General features: G+C 49.3%; 2 protein-coding genes across 2 annotated transcripts; both read right to left on the bottom strand.

The window, feature by feature from the left end:
• Positions 1-7,581: 7,581 nt before the first annotated feature.
• TACSTD2 (tumor associated calcium signal transducer 2) lies at positions 7,582-9,276 on the bottom strand. The gene is given in 2 exon segments (XM_005903324.3): positions 7,582-9,213; positions 9,215-9,276. Coding segments are annotated over 2 exon segments (960 nt in total). The 3' UTR covers positions 7,582-8,315.
• Positions 9,277-11,724: 2,448 nt separating this feature from the next.
• Positions 11,725-15,248, bottom strand: LOC138987246 (tumor-associated calcium signal transducer 2-like). The gene has a single exon (XM_070367954.1). The coding sequence runs from the start codon at positions 15,100-15,102 to the stop codon at positions 14,143-14,145; it is 960 nt and encodes a 319-aa protein (XP_070224055.1). The 5' UTR covers positions 15,103-15,248; the 3' UTR covers positions 11,725-14,142.
• Positions 15,249-15,573: the final 325 nt, after the last annotated feature.

The following is a 15,573-nucleotide window of genomic DNA, read 5'->3' as shown; positions in this document are numbered from 1 at the left end:
CATTCCATGGGGTTGCAAAGAGACACGCCTGAGCAACTGAACAACAATACATTGTAAAATTGCTACTCTTGAATGGGGTTGGGATAAGGTGGTGTCAGTAGGGAGAAGGGAGCCCCTTTTTCTTCATACAAAGGTCCCCACTCACCCATTTGTCAAGCCCTTCACTACAAGTCCAACTAGACAGGAAGCCCGTTTCTGCTTATCTGTACAGAGGCATGCCCTATACTAATTTGCACAAAGTTCAAAATATTCACTTGAAAGGCCTTTCTTAGTGTGTCCTTGGAGCTTCCCTCAGTGGTGAAGAATCTGCTGCCCAATGCAGGAGAATGAGTTCCATCCCTGGGTCAGGAAGAGCCCCTGGAGAAGGAAATGGCAACCCACTCCAGTATTCTTGCCTGGGAAATCCCCTGGACAGAGGAGCTGGTGGGCTATAGCCCAAGGGGTTGCAAAGGAGTTGGACACAAGTGAGCCACTAAACAAGTCTGTCCCCAGCCTGCTTCTCCAGCCTCAAGCAGCACCACCCTTCTCCTTGCTATCTACATTCTAGGGTGCCGGTCTACTCTGAGGTTCTCAGATAAGCCATATTCCCTCTGCTTCAGGACCTTCCCACCTGCTACTTTCCTTTGCTAAAATTCTTCCTTCCCTGCATAAATAACATCTACCCATACTCTTAGATCAAGCATCAATTCCTTAAGGATGTGACTCCCTCTAAGGCAGAGTCAGAACTTCCATATGTGCTGTTTGTCTTCAGAGCACTTATCTCATTTTTCAATTGTGCCCTTACCTTTATGATCATATACTTAAAGACTGTCTTGGTCTCTGGACTTTCAGTTATACAAAGTCAGGGACTCTACCTTGGATTGTTGGTTGTAAACAACAGAAACTGATTCTGGCTAAACGCAAGCATAAAAGTAATTTATTGAAGGGTTTGGGGTAAATATACAGAATCAGTGGGAAGACTGGAGAACCAGATTCAGAAAATGGTCAGGAAGTAGGTTGGCTGGGCAGTAGGAATACGGCCAGAGGCAAGCAATGGGACAGTCTAATCAGTATGGCCCACTGGTATGCTGCTACTGGACAGTTGACATCTATAAAGCGGTTGTACAGTTGGCAAAGTTAACGCTGCTGGGACTAATTTATCAGGTGATGGATGGCTGATGGATGGCTTCCTGTCCTCTAGATCAATGTCCCAGGCAGGAGAGTTCAGTTGACTAAGCCAGGTCACACACGCGTATTCCATCAGCCAGGAGCAGGACCACTGAGCCTCTCACCAAGACTCACATAATAATGGGTGTGTCTCCTCATTGAGAAGGTTGCAGGGTTGCCAGTCAAGCAAAAAACAAACACCAGAGAAACCATGTCTATTCAGTGCATCAAACACTCCAAAAGCTAGTACAATATCTGGCATAAAATAAGACAAAAAAAAATTTGAGAGAATGAGTGAATGATAAAACTTCAGAATCCTTAAGGACATAGGTCGTCCAATTTGGGAGGGCGTCCAGGTAACACTTACAGTTACTCAAGACCTCTTCCCTAGTACTAGTTTGGCTAGTACTGGCCAAACTTAGCCTCTTGGTCACACTTACCTTAGTCCCATTGAGGTGAGATTAGAAGACAAGAGTGCTATGAACCAGAGTGACTGGATATTATTAGATCCATTAGACGATGTAAATGTGAGGACCAGGGAGGTAAACTACCAGATTCAAGATCACAGGGCTAAAAAGAGAGAACCAAGACATCAAGCTTCCTTGCTGACCTAGTTGAACTGACACCTGTATCAAGCTGTGTTTCGATAGCACGTGATAATGTGCTTCCCATCAAAATGTTGGGTGATCGGAACATTTCCTCCAACAGTACCAACCAACCAGTGAGTTGAGAGTAGTGGGACCCCAAAGGGGCTGCGATGCTCCAGAGTGGGAGCCACGAGGACCTAAGGCTACTGAAATGTTAAACTGATCTAGTCAAGAGACTCTTGGCCCTGTCTGTCCAAGAAGACATGATGTGTTGGTAAGCTGAGTGTTCAGACTGCTGCTCTGGGACATTTCTCTTCCCCTCCATCCCCTCCTGGTATAGCATGGACCTGAGAGTTTCCACTGACATTGAGGATATCTTAGCTTACTGTGGAATCAGGGGACACAGTTCTCCTGAGCTCAGTGGAATTCCTAACGCTGAATGAAACTAGAACCCTTTATGTATCCCCACCTTTCCAGTAATTCCTTCCTAGAGTTCATCATACAGAGCAGTAACGACACCGCCGATGGTGTTTAGCAATGACAGAGAATGGCTCCAGGAGGGAAATTACAACTGGAAGATGCCCATCAGGGTATGCTGTTGATTGTAAAAGAAATGTGTTACATTCCTAAGTGGTCCTTCAGGGGATTCCCTCTGGGTCCCTGAGAATAAGCTTCTCAACTTGCATCATCTCTTTTTGGCACGGAACATGGTTCTTTACCCTGTGGTATTGTAGAGCGTGTGATAGAAGCACAGACTCTGGGGAAGGTAGCCCTGGATTTACATTCTAGCTGTATTCCTTACCAGCAATGTGATTTCTGGCAAGTCACTTACTAATACCTTGGTTTCCTCAGCAGGAACAACAGAACATATCTTCTGTTCATGGGATTGTTGTGAAATGGATGAGATAATCCATTGTAAAGTTGTAGGACAGTGTCTGGCACATTATACATGTTCAGTAAATGCCAGTAGTTGGTATGGTTTCATTTCAACACACATTTCTTGAGAGCCTATTCAGAGCTAGGCATCTTGCATGACCCCATGTGTGATATAGGAATAATTCTCCCAAGAGTTCATTTTGCTCCTTGTGAAGGCTTTGTTCAAAAAGGGACAAAGCAGAGGGTCATGGGGGAAAGAGCTCTTTTATCACAAAATACAGAATTGCACTCAGGCCTGAAATTTTACAGAGGCAGTAGAGTATAATGGTTAAGAGCATGGATTTGTGGGGAACAGGGCATTCTCTGAGGGGTAGACAGAATAATGCCCTCCCCAGTCAAGGTGCCCACAAATTAATTCCCAGGATTTGTGGATATGTTACATTAATGGCAAAAGGGACTATGCAGATATGATTAAAGTTAGAGGCCTTGAGGGAAGATAATCTTATCCTGGACTGTGTGGGTGACCTGACCTAATCACGTGGGTCCTCACAAGTGAGACATTTTTCGTAAAAAGATGGGACAATGGAGAAAGATTCAGTGTGAAGTTTCTACTTGCCATCACTGGTTTTGAAGATGAAGAAAGTGGGGCATGTGGTAAGAAACAGGCTGCCACTACAAACTGGGGAAAGCACTTCGTTTACAGCCTGTGAGAAGAAATCAAACATCTAGGTCCCATAACTGAAAAGGAACTGAATCCTGCCAATAAACTGAATGAGCAGGAAACAAAATCTCCCCTGGCACCCTCAGAAAGGAATGCAACATGCAGATATCTTGATTTTAGCCTAAGGAAACCTGTGTCCTTTCTAGCCTTCTTATCTAGAGAACTGTAAAGTAATAACTATGTATAAATGTGTACTGTTTAACCCACTAGATTTGCAGTAATATGTTGTAACAGAAGCTAGTATACTCTGGCTAGCAAATTTATAAACCCTAGGAGACAGTATAATACATTGGTTAAGAACCTGGGTTTAAGAGCCAATGTGCCTGGGCTCTGGGAGAAGGCAATGGCAACCCACTCCAGTACTCTTGCCTGGAAAATCCCATGGACGGAGGAGCCTGGTAGGCTGCAGTCCATGGGGTCGCTAGGAGTCGGACATGACTGAGCGACTTCACATTCACTTTTCACTTTCATGAATTGGAGAAGGAAATGGCAACCCACTCCAGTGTTCTTGCTTGGAGAATCCCAGGGACAGGGGAGCCTGGTGGGCTGCCATCTATGGGGTCGATAGGAGTCGGACACGACTGAAGTGACGCAGCAGCAGCAGCAGCAGCAGCATTGCCTGGGCTCTAAACTCAGATATGCCACTTATTAGATGTGTGACTACAGGCAAGTAATTCAACTTTCAATGTCTTTTTTTTTTCCTTTGTCTGTTACAGGAATAATAATATGGCCACCAATACTTGTTTGGGTAAAAGATTATGCTAAAATAAAAGACTCTTACAGAGACCCAACAATGACATAATTTAAAAACAAAAGCATTTATTTCTTTCTCACATCAGAGTCGAAGGCATCTCACTCAGCTTTGGCAGCCATTTCATACAAACCAGGCAGACTGTGACTTCACCTCTATAAACAGGTAACCTCAAAGTTTGCTCTCATCTCCCTGAGAGCAAACGCCTATGGACAGAGAAGTCCCTTTAGGGAAGCAGGCTGAAAGTGCTGTTTGCATTGCATTGGAGAGAGTTCAACCGTGACTAGTTAGTTTTTTGGATCTTGAGGGGTCTTGCTGTCATTCTATCAAGACTGATCATTTACTAAATATGTACTCAATCTTTTCTTATGTCTAATCTTTAAAACCAAGCATAGTAGACAAGACTCACTTGTTTTACAAACAAGAAAAAAAGAGGTCTGAAAGGCCAGGTAAATTCAAAACCCACACATTTTACACTCGACCAAAGTATCGCTCCCATTTAAGTGATATTAAGAAACTAAAGGAAACGCACAACAATTTAAGAACAGAAATGATAGAGTGAAAATGAAGAGGAGACTAGGGAGACAAGTGGAACAGACATTAGACAAGACAGAAGTCAGGGTATTGGAGCTATAGGGTAGCTCAGCCACTATCTGCAAGACTTGGTTAAACCCATTCTCCTCTCTGGGCCTCAGTTTCTTCATCCAGAAAATGAACTCTTGGACTAAATGATCCTCTTTCCAGCTCTGACGTTGTGATTCTATTCAAAACGGTGGCGCCAAAAGTGCGTAAAGCAGGTAAAAAGTATGTGATTTAAATAACTGCTCTTGGAATTTCCAGGTGGTACAGGTGGTTAGGACTCCATGCTCTCACTGCTGAGGGCATGGGTTCAATCCTTGGTTGGGGAGCTAAGATCTCACAAGCCATGAGGTGGGTCCAAAAAAATTGCTCTAATTAAGGAAATAGCGAGAGTGGAGACAGCCCTGGTGACCAAAACAAGGAAATCAAATGAAACCTCCGGCAGGGCTCAGAAGACAAGTTGTGACCTGCAAGGTGAATCATACCTGCTCTTCACATTCCTGTCAAAAGCAGCCCCAGGCCAGAGCTCAAAATAGTAAATGTTAAGTTGGGGTAGGGGGGTGGGAAGGAGGAATCCGGTGGTGGCTAAACCCCTGGAGAGAGCCAATTCTGGATAGCATAGTTCTGTGACTGACAGAAGTGAGCTGAGTACAGAACAGAGTATGAGGAGCTCTTCCTTGGAAGAAGTGAATAGGAAAGATGTCTCAACCTGCTGGAGCTTCCCAAGTGGCTTAGTGGGTAGAGAATCACCTGCAATGCAGGAGACACAGGAGACCTGGCCCGATCCTGGGTGGGGAAGATCCCCTGGAGGAGGAAATGGCAACCCACTCTGGTATTCTTGCCTGGAAAATCCCATGGACAGAAGAGCCTGGCGGGCTGCGGTCCATGGGATCACCAAGAGTCAGACATGACTTAGCGACTGAGCACACAGGCATGGAACCTGCTTGGTGCCTGGGGTAGAAACCTGGGCTAGAAAGCTGAAACAAGGGTTCTACATTCTGGCTTTGGCACATGGAGGATGTGTGATCATGAGTCACTCAGCCTCAGCCTCTGTGGACCTGTTTTCTGACATGTGAAATGAACATAATCCATCGTGATTTAGTCCTAAGTTGTGCCCGACTCTTGTGACCCCATGGACTGTAGCCTGCCAGGCTCCTCTGTCAGTGGGATTCTCCAGGCAAGAATACTGGAGTGGGTTGCCATTTCCTTCTCCAGGGTATCTTCCCAACCCAGGAATCGTTTGTAGGCAGAATCTTTACCAACTGAGCTACGGGGGACCTAATCTATAAGAGAGGGAAAAACTGAACACCAAGTTCTAGGCACTCCTATCAATTACCTTCATTTAATTTTTATAATAGAGATTTGTAGTTTTCAGCAGATGAGGAAACTGGAGAGTTAAGTGACTTATTGCCCAGTAAAGCAGGATTTGAACCCAGGTTTGTCAACACTTGATTGTCAGTAACCCAGCGCCTCAGAGATGATACAAGCGAAAGTGCTTTACAAACTGTAAATAAAGTGCAATCAATGACTCAGCCCAGAATTAATGCAGACATTCAGAAATTATCCAAAAGCCACATTCTGATGAAGAATGGGGTTGCTCAGAACTTTGTCCTTTGTTCAGCCGCCCACTCAGTCCTTAATCTGTTTACTTTCTGGGCAGTCAAGTGATAGTTTTCTGAAGTGACTCTCGAAACAATGGCAGTGTGATGCAGTGAAAAGAATACTGGATGAGGAATCAAGAATCTGTCTAGTTTCAGCTGGGTCACAGAAACATTAATCTTGAGAAGTCACTCACCCTTTCATCCGTAAGATGAGAGGTTAGGATAGAAGTGATTGCCAAGGTCTCTTTAGCTAAGGTATTTCAGTGATGGGGGGGTAGGGTGTGCGGAGGGTGGGTGAGGGGTGGGAAGGTGGCCTGAGAGTTGTTTCACTCGTTGTTAAGGTTCTCATTCTAACCTCAGGCACGTCAGCTGTCCTTTCCACAGCCAGCCTACATCAGCCTTCTCCGCTTTTTAAGCCCTATTTTCACCTGAAAGGATGTTTGAAGCCTTCCCTTAGCAGGAGTGCTTGCAGGCTGAAGAGACTCTGGGGACCAAAAGGTATCATTCTTTCAACACACACCCGTCACGGCGCCAAGCTGCCCAGGCAGCAGCTTAGAGCTCTCTCACCCCAAATCTTACTGGTGCTTCATTCCTGAGGAGCAGGCATAGACCAGAGTGCAAGTCAGAGGAGGAATGTGAGATGTATTCTGGGGAAGAAACTGAGGTCCTAGACCTAGCTATCTGGGGTTGGATGTACCACTCCATCCTCGAACATGCCCGTGCTTGCAGCAACTCCCAGAATTGCAGTAACTTGTTTACCACTAGGCTACCCCACTGTGACCTTCTAACACACCCTGTTTCACATAAATAAGCGTGAATGAGTAAAAACAAGAAGATAAATGTGAGACAAGATTTTTGGCAGCTAAAAACGCAGTAAGTTTTAAAGCACCTTACTAGTAAAATCTTAGGAAAACAGACTATGTGGGCACATGCACACACACAGCCAGAGCAGGAGCCCGCTACAGACTGGCTGTGGCCATGTGGGAAAGTCATTTAACTCAGAGACAAAGGTAGAGTTTTCTCAGGGGAGAATTCTCATTGGTGATAACCTTAGGCTGGTCCCCTTTCCTGACAACACTGCCTGGTTCTAGGCAGTTCCCTCAGACCTACCCTCAAGCAGTGGGTTTCCAAACAACCTTATTTAGAAACACCTGTGTTTACACTTGCCAGCTCAGGGATCTCAGAAACACCAGAGTGGCTATGGGAAAAGGCCCATCCTGCTAAGAAGTGTTAGAATTTGAAATAAGAAATCTGAGTCATAGGAAATTAGAGCAGTCCCAAATCATATTAAATATGGAGCAAGTTTTCACAAATTCCATCTTTTGGTTTGTGCCTTTTCCATATTTTATTAAATTCATGTTTTTAAAAAAAAAATCACAACAGCATTATCAAAGACAACCTATGTACAAACATTTTACAAAAGAAACATTACTAGTATCAGCTGTAATAAGGGCAAGTTGAGGAACAGATGCTGAGTTTCTGGGCCAAAGTCTGCCCTCAAATAAAGACATCTAAAATGTGCAGGCAGCTCAGACAGGCTTCTTTCCCGGTGACAAGGATGTGTGGTCAGTAATACAAACGATGGGAAATGAAGATACAGCATGGGCCCAATTAGCGAACTCCTCATCAGGAAGGCCAGGAGACAAGTGGAGCTAATGAAATAACTTAAACCCAAGACAGCAGCTGTTTCCCAGCTAAAAGCGTTTAAGCCTTCAGCATGGATTTCCGCATTTGTAAACCAGGCTGGGTTGTCATACAGACACTTGATTCTTATACATAACCCTATGCCAAACTTCCCTTAACTCTTGGAGTCAGGTTTCTGGTTGGACCGAAAGGGAAGGAATTTTAGAAATGCTTTCTTCAGGACAGAAGTCAGAAAGCGAGGTAACCCTGAGAACAGGATCTATTAAATATGGTGGCGGTGGGGAGAGGCAGGAATGTGAGAGGAGAAATGTCTCCTGCGGGGGGCCAAGAATCAAGAAGGTGACTGACTCACTTGGGTCTGGAAACTTGCTGAAATACGATACCCTACCCCACCCCAGCCCCGCCGGTACCTACAAGCTGGGTTTCTGTCTTATCTCCCCCAGTTCCTTGATCTCCACCTTCCTGTACTTTCCCGACTTTCTGCGATTGGTGATCACCAGGACGGCCACGCCGGCGACCACCGCCACCACGACCACCACGACGACGGCGATGAGGCCGCTGGTGAGGCGCTTCATGGAGAACTGGGGGGGCTTCTCGTCCAGGTAGTAGATGAGCATCTGCTCCAGGACCAGGGGCTGTCCGCCCACGCGCAAGTTGAGGTCGCGGGGGCCTAGGAACAGCGACTCGCCCTTGACGTCCCTCTCGAAGTAGTACGCGGCGTCGCCGATGTCCACCTCGCCGGCGACCTTCTGCGACGAGTTCTGGCGCAGCTCGATCTGGATGGTAGGGTGCTCGTAGTGCACAGCACTCACGAACTTGGGCTGCAGCAGATAGCGCTGCTGGAAGAGCTGCCGCAGCTCAGCGTCCAGGTCCGAGTGGTTGAAGGCGGGGGCGTCCGGGCGGTGGCGCAGGTCAATAAGGATGTGGTAGGTGCGCACCACCTCGTCGCACTTCAGGCTCAGGTCGCCCTTGTCGGTCCGGCGCACGCCCACCGAGTTCACGCACCAGCACACCGACGTCTGGTTGCACTGGCGCGCCTTGAAGCGCCCCTGCTGGTCGCAGTCCGGGTCGTACAGGCCGTCGTTGTCCACGATCGCGTGCTCGCTCGGCCGCACCAGCGAGCGCGGCCGCTGTGGGAGGCGCTCATGCGCGCCTTGAGCAGCAGGCACGGACGTGAGCGTGGAACAGTTGACCGCCTGGTTCGAGCCGAGCACGCGGCACTGGCAGCGGCCGCTCGGGTCGCGCTCGTCGCACACGGTCATCTTGTTGGTGGGACACACGCACTGGTTCTGCGCGGCCGCGTGGCCCGATCACCGCCGCCAGCATCAGGAGCCACGGCGACAGCAGCGCGAGGCCTGGGCCCCGGGCCATGGTGGGGCGGAGGCGAGAACCCGGCGCGGGCTGGCGAGGACTGGAGACTCCGCAGGGCTCCGGCTCCGGCGTGTGAGACGGTATCCAGGCGTCTGCCGCCCGCCGCTCCCTCCAGCTCTTATACTTCGCCGGACCTGCCGGGCTGGTTTGGCCGCCGACTCACCCACTGGTATTTGGGTGACAGATACCCCGCCCGCCCCTTCCCGAGCTCTCGTCCCCTTCTCACTAAAGGCTCAGCCGGGCCTGCGCCTCCCGTGATAGGATCAGGAGGCGGAGGCTGTCCCGTCTCCTCTGGACCGAAAGCCTGGGAAAGGAAAAACCGATACTCGGCTGAGGGCGGGGGGGTGGTGAGGTGAGAGGCGAGTACTGCCCCCGCCCGCGCGGCCCCACCCGAGAAGGACCCGCCTAGGCGCGGCCTCCAGCCCAGAACCTTGGGCGTCCAGGCTGCTCTCCGGGCTGGAGTTCTCAGAAATTGTATTGAGAAGGATGGCGTGGGACTGTCAGGTTTTGTTCCAGCCCTTGTCCCTCCTTTAAGTTCTTTCACTTCCTCACTTCTTTTCTCAGTCCCTTGCTTTGGTGCTAAGTCACTTCAGTCGCGTCCTACTCTTTTGCAACTCTGTAGACTGGGCCCACCAGGCTCCTCTGTCCATGGGATTCTCCAGGCAAGAATACTGGAGTGGGTTGCCATGCCCTCCTCCATGGGTTCTTCCCCACACATCAGAGTCGAAGGCATCTCACTCAGCTTTGGCAGCCATTTCATACAAAAACCAGGCAGACTGTGACTTCACCTCTATAAACAGGTAACCTCAAAGTTTGCTCTCATCTCCTGAGAGCAAACGCCTATGGACAGAGAAGTCCCTTTAGGGAAGCAGGCTGAAAGTGCTGTTTGCATTGCATTGGAGAGAGTTCAACCGTGACTAGTTAGTTTTTTGGATCTTGAGGGGTCTTGCTGTCATTCTATCAAGACTGATCATTTACTAAATATGTACTCAATCTTTTATGTCTAATCTTTAAAACCAAGCATAGTAGACAAGACTCACTTGTTTTACAAACAAGAAAAAAAGAGGTCTGAAAGGCCAGGTAAATTCAAAACCCACACATTTTACACTCGACCAAAGTATCGCTCCCATTTAAGTGATATTAAGAAACTAAAGGAAACGCACAACAATTTAAGAACAGAAATGATAGAGTGAAAATGAAGAGGAGACTAGGGAGACAAGTGGAACAGACATTAGACAAGACAGAAGTCAGGGTATTGGAGCTATAGGGTAGCTCAGCCACTATCTGCAAGACTTGGTTAAACCCATTCTCCTCTCTGGGCCTCAGTTTCTTCATCCAGAAAATGAACTCTTGGACTAAATGATCCTCTTTCCAGCTCTGACGTTGTGATTCTATTCGAAAAACGGTGACGCCAAAAGTACGTAAGCAGGTAAAAAGTATGTGATTTAAATAACTGCTCTTGGAATTTCCAGGTGGTACAGGTGGTTAGGACTCCATGCTCTCACTGCTGAGGGCATGGGTTCAATCCTTGGTTGGGGAGCTAAGATCTCACAAGCCATGAGGTGGGTCCAAAAAAATTGCTCTAATTAAGGAAATAGCGAGAGTGGAGACAGCCCTGGTGACCAAAACAAGGAAATCAAATGAAACCTCCGGCAGGGCTCAGAAGACAAGTTGTGACCTGCAAGGTGAATCATACCTGCTCTTCACATTCCTGTCAAAAGCAGCCCCAGGCCAGAGCTCAAAATAGTAAATGTTAAGTTGGGGTAGGGGGGTGGGAAGGAGGAATCCGGTGGTGGCTAAACCCCTGGAGAGAGCCAATTCTGGATAGCATAGTTCTGTGACTGACAGAAGTGAGCTGAGTACAGAACAGAGTATGAGGAGCTCTTCCTTGGAAGAAGTGAATAGGAAAGATGTCTCAACCTGCTGGAGCTTCCCAAGTGGCTTAGTGGGTAGAGAATCCACCTGCAATGCAGGAGACACAGGAGACCTGGCTTCGATCCCTGGGTGGGGAAGATCCCCTGGAGGAGGAAATGGCAACCCACTCTGGTATTCTTGCCTGGAAAATCCCATGGACAGAAGAGCCTGGCGGGCTGCGGTCCATGGGATCACCAAGAGTCAGACATGACTTAGCGACTGAGCACACAGGCATGGAACCTGCTTGGTGCCTGGGGTGGAAACCTGGGCTAGAAAGCTGAAACAAGGGTTCTACATTCTGGCTTTGGCACATGGAGGATGTGTGATCATGAGTCACTCAGCCTCAGCCTCTGTGGACCTGTTTTCTGACATGTGAAATGAACATAATCCATCGTGATTTAGTCCTAAGTTGTGCCCGACTCTTGTGACCCCATGGACTGTAGCCTGCCAGGCTCCTCTGTCAGTGGGATTCTCCAGGCAAGAATACTGGAGTGGGTTGCCATTTCCTTCTCAGGTATCTTCCCAACCCAGGAATCGTTTGTAGGCAGAATCTTTACCAACTGAGCTACGGGGGACCTAATCTATAAGAGAGGGAAAAACTGAACACCAAGTTCTAGGCACTCCTATCAATTACCTTCATTTAATTTTTATAATAGAGATTTGTAGTTTTCAGCAGATGAGGAAACTGGAGAGTTAAGTGACTTATTGCCCAGTAAAGCAGGATTTGAACCCAGGTTTGTCAACACTTGATTGTCAGTAACCCAGCGCCTCAGAGATGATACAAGCGAAAGTGCTTTACAAACTGTAAATAAAGTGCAATCAATGACTCAGCCCAGAATTAATGCAGACATTCAGAAATTATCCAAAAGCCACATTCTGATGAAGAATGGGGTTGCTCAGAACTTTGTCCTTTGTTCAGCCGCCCACTCAGTCCTTAATCTGTTTACTTTCTGGGCAGTCAAGTGATAGTTTTCTGAAGTGACTCTCGAAACAATGGCAGTGTGATGCAGTGAAAAGAATACTGGATGAGGAATCAAGAATCTGTCTAGTTTCAGCTGGGTCACAGAAACATTAATCTTGAGAAGTCACTCACCCTTTCATCCGTAAGATGAGAGGTTAGGATAGAAGTGATTGCCAAGGTCTCTTTAGCTAAGGTATTTCAGTGATGGGGGGAGTGGGGGTGCGGAGGGTGGGTGAGGGGTGGGAAGGTGGCCTGAGAGTTGTTTCACTCGTTGTTAAGGTTCTCATTCTAACCTCAGGCACGTCAGCTGTCCTTTCCACAGCCAGCCTACATCAGCCTTCTCCGCTTTTTAAGCCCTATTTTCACCTGAAAGGATGTTTGAAGCCTTCCCTTAGCAGGAGTGCTTGCAGGCTGAAGAGACTCTGGGGACCAAAAGGTATCATTCTTTCAACACACACCCGTCACGGCGCCAAGCTGCCCAGGCAGCAGCTTAGAGCTCTCTCACCCCAAATCTTACTGGTGCTTCATTCCTGAGGAGCAGGCATAGACCAGAGTGCAAGTCAGAGGAGGAATGTGAGATGTATTCTGGGGAAGAAACTGAGGTCCTAGACCTAGCTATCTGGGGTTGGATGTACCACTCCATCCTCGAACATGCCCGTGCTTGCAGCAACTCCCAGAATTGCAGTAACTTGTTTACCACTAGGCTACCCCACTGTGACCTTCTAACACACCCTGCTTCACATAAATAAGCGTGAATGAGTAAAAACAAGAAGATAAATGTGAGACAAGATTTTTGGCAGCTAAAACGCAGTAAGTTTTTAAAGCACCTTACTAGTAAAATCTTAGGAAAACAGACTATGTGGGCACATGCACACACACAGCCAGAGCAGGAGCCCGCTACAGACTGGCTGTGCCCATGTGGGAAAGTCATTTAACTCAGAGACAAAGGTAGAGTTTTCTCAGGGGAGAATTCTCATTGGTGATAACCTTAGGCTGGTCCCCTTTCCTGACAACACTGCCTGGTTCTAGGCAGTTCCCTCAGACCTACCCTCAAGCAGTGGGTTTCCAAACAACCTTATTTAGAAACACCTGTGTTTACACTTGCCAGCTCAGGGATCTCAGAAACACCAGAGTGGCTATGGGAAAAGGCCCATCCTGCTAAGAAGTGTTAGAATTTGAAATAAGAAATCTGAGTCATAGGAAATTAGAGCAGTCCCAAATCATATTAAATATGGAGCAAGTTTTCACAAATTCCATCTTTTGGTTTGTGCCTTTTCTATATTTTATTAAATTCATGTTTTTAAAAAAAAATCACAACAGCATTATCAAAGACAACCTATGTACAAACATTTTACAAAAAGAAACATTACTAGTATCAGCTGTAATAAGGGCAAGTTGAGGAACAGATGCTGAGTTTCTGGGCCAAAGTCTGCCCTCAAATAAAGACATCTAAAATGTGCAGGCAGCTCAGACAGGCTTCTTTCCGGTGACAAGGATGTGTGGTCAGTAATACAAACGATGGGAAATGAAGATACAGCATGGGCCCAATTAGCGAACTCCTCATCAGGAAGGCCAGGAGACAAGTGGAGCTAATGAAATAACTTAAACCCAAGACAGCAGCTGTTTCCCAGCTAAAAGCGTTTAAGCCTTCAGCATGGATTTCCGCATTTGTAAACCAGGCTGGGTTGTCATACAGACACTTGATTCTTATACATAACCCTATGCCAAACTTCCCTTAACTCTTGGAGTCAGGTTTCTGGTTGGACCGAAAGGGAAGGAATTTTAGAAATGCTTTCTTCAGGACAGAAGTCAGAAAGCGAGGTAACCCTGAGAACAGGATCTATTAAATATGGTGGCGGTGGGGAGAGGCAGGAATGTGAGAGGAGAAATGTCTCCTGCGGGGGGCCAAGAATCAAGAAGGTGACTGACTCACTTGGGTCTGGAAACTTGCTGAAATACGATACCCTACCCCACCCCAGCCCCGCCGGTACCTACAAGCTGGGTTTCTGTCTTATCTCCCCCAGTTCCTTGATCTCCACCTTCCTGTACTTTCCCGACTTTCTGCGATTGGTGATCACCAGGACGGCCACGCCGGCGACCACCGCCACCACGACCACCACGACGACGGCGGCGATGGGCCGCTGGTGAGGCGCTTCATGGAGAACTGGGGGCTTCTCGTCCAGGTAGTAGATGAGCATCTGCTCCAGGACCAGGGGCTGTCCGCCCACGCGCAAGTTGAGGTCGCGGGGGCCTAGGAACAGCGACTCGCCCTTGACGTCCCTCTCGAAGTAGTACGCGGCGTCGCCGATGTCCACCTCGCCGGCGACCTTCTGCGACGAGTTCTGGCGCAGCTCGATCTGGATGGTAGGGTGCTCGTAGTGCACAGCACTCACGAACTTGGGCTGCAGCAGATAGCGCTGCTGGAAGAGCTGCCGCAGCTCAGCGTCCAGGTCCGAGTGGTTGAAGGCGGGGGCGTCCGGGCGGTGGCGCAGGTCAATAAGGATGTGGTAGGTGCGCACCACCTCGTCGCACTTCAGGCTCAGGTCGCCCTTGTCGGTCCGGCGCACGCCCACCGAGTTCACGCACCAGCACACCGACGTCTGGTTGCACTGGCGCGCCTTGAAGCGCCCCTGCTGGTCGCAGTCCGGGTCGTACAGGCCGTCGTTGTCCACGATCGCGTGCTCGCTCGGCCGCACCAGCGAGCGGCCGCTGTGGGAGGCGCTCATGCGCGCCTTGAGCAGCAGGCACTTGGACGTGAGCGTGGAACAGTTGACCGCCTGGTTCGAGCCGAGCACGCGGCACTGGCAGCGGCCGCTCGGGTCGCGCTCGTCGCACACGGTCATCTTGTTGGTGGGACACACGCACTGGTTCTGCGCGGCCGCGTGGCCGATCACCGCCGCCAGCATCAGGAGCCACGGCGACAGCAGCGCGAGGCCTGGGCCCCGGGCCATGGTGGGGCGGAGGAGCGAGAACCCGGCGCGGGCTGGCGAGGACTGGAGACTCCGCAGGGCTCCGGCTCCGGCGTGTGGGACGGTATCCAGGCGTCTGCCGCCCGCCGCTCCCTCCAGCTCTTATACTTCGCCGGACCTGCCGGGCTGGTTTGGCCGCCGACTCACCCACTGGTATTTGGGTGACAGATACCCCGCCCGCCCCTTCCCGAGCTCTCGTCCCCTTCTCACTAAAGGCTCAGCCGGGCCTGCGCCTCCCGTGATAGGATCAGGGAGGCGGAGGCTGTCCCGTCTCCTCTGGACCGAAAGCCTGGGAAAGGAAAACCGATACTCGGCTGAGGGCGGGGGTGGTGGGTGAGGGGGGAGCGGAGTACTGCCCCCGGCCCGCGCGGCCCCACCCGAGAAGGGACCCGCCCTAGGCGCGGCCTCCAGCCCAGAACCTTGGGCGTCCAGGCTGCTCTCCGGGGCTGGAGT

The sequence above is a fragment of the Bos mutus genome, chromosome 3, assembly GCF_027580195.1.
Source record: "Bos mutus isolate GX-2022 chromosome 3, NWIPB_WYAK_1.1, whole genome shotgun sequence".
NCBI lineage: Eukaryota > Metazoa > Chordata > Mammalia > Artiodactyla > Bovidae > Bos > Bos mutus.
The sequence above is the reverse complement of the archived record's forward strand: the minus strand, read 5'-3'. Positions and strand labels throughout refer to the sequence as shown.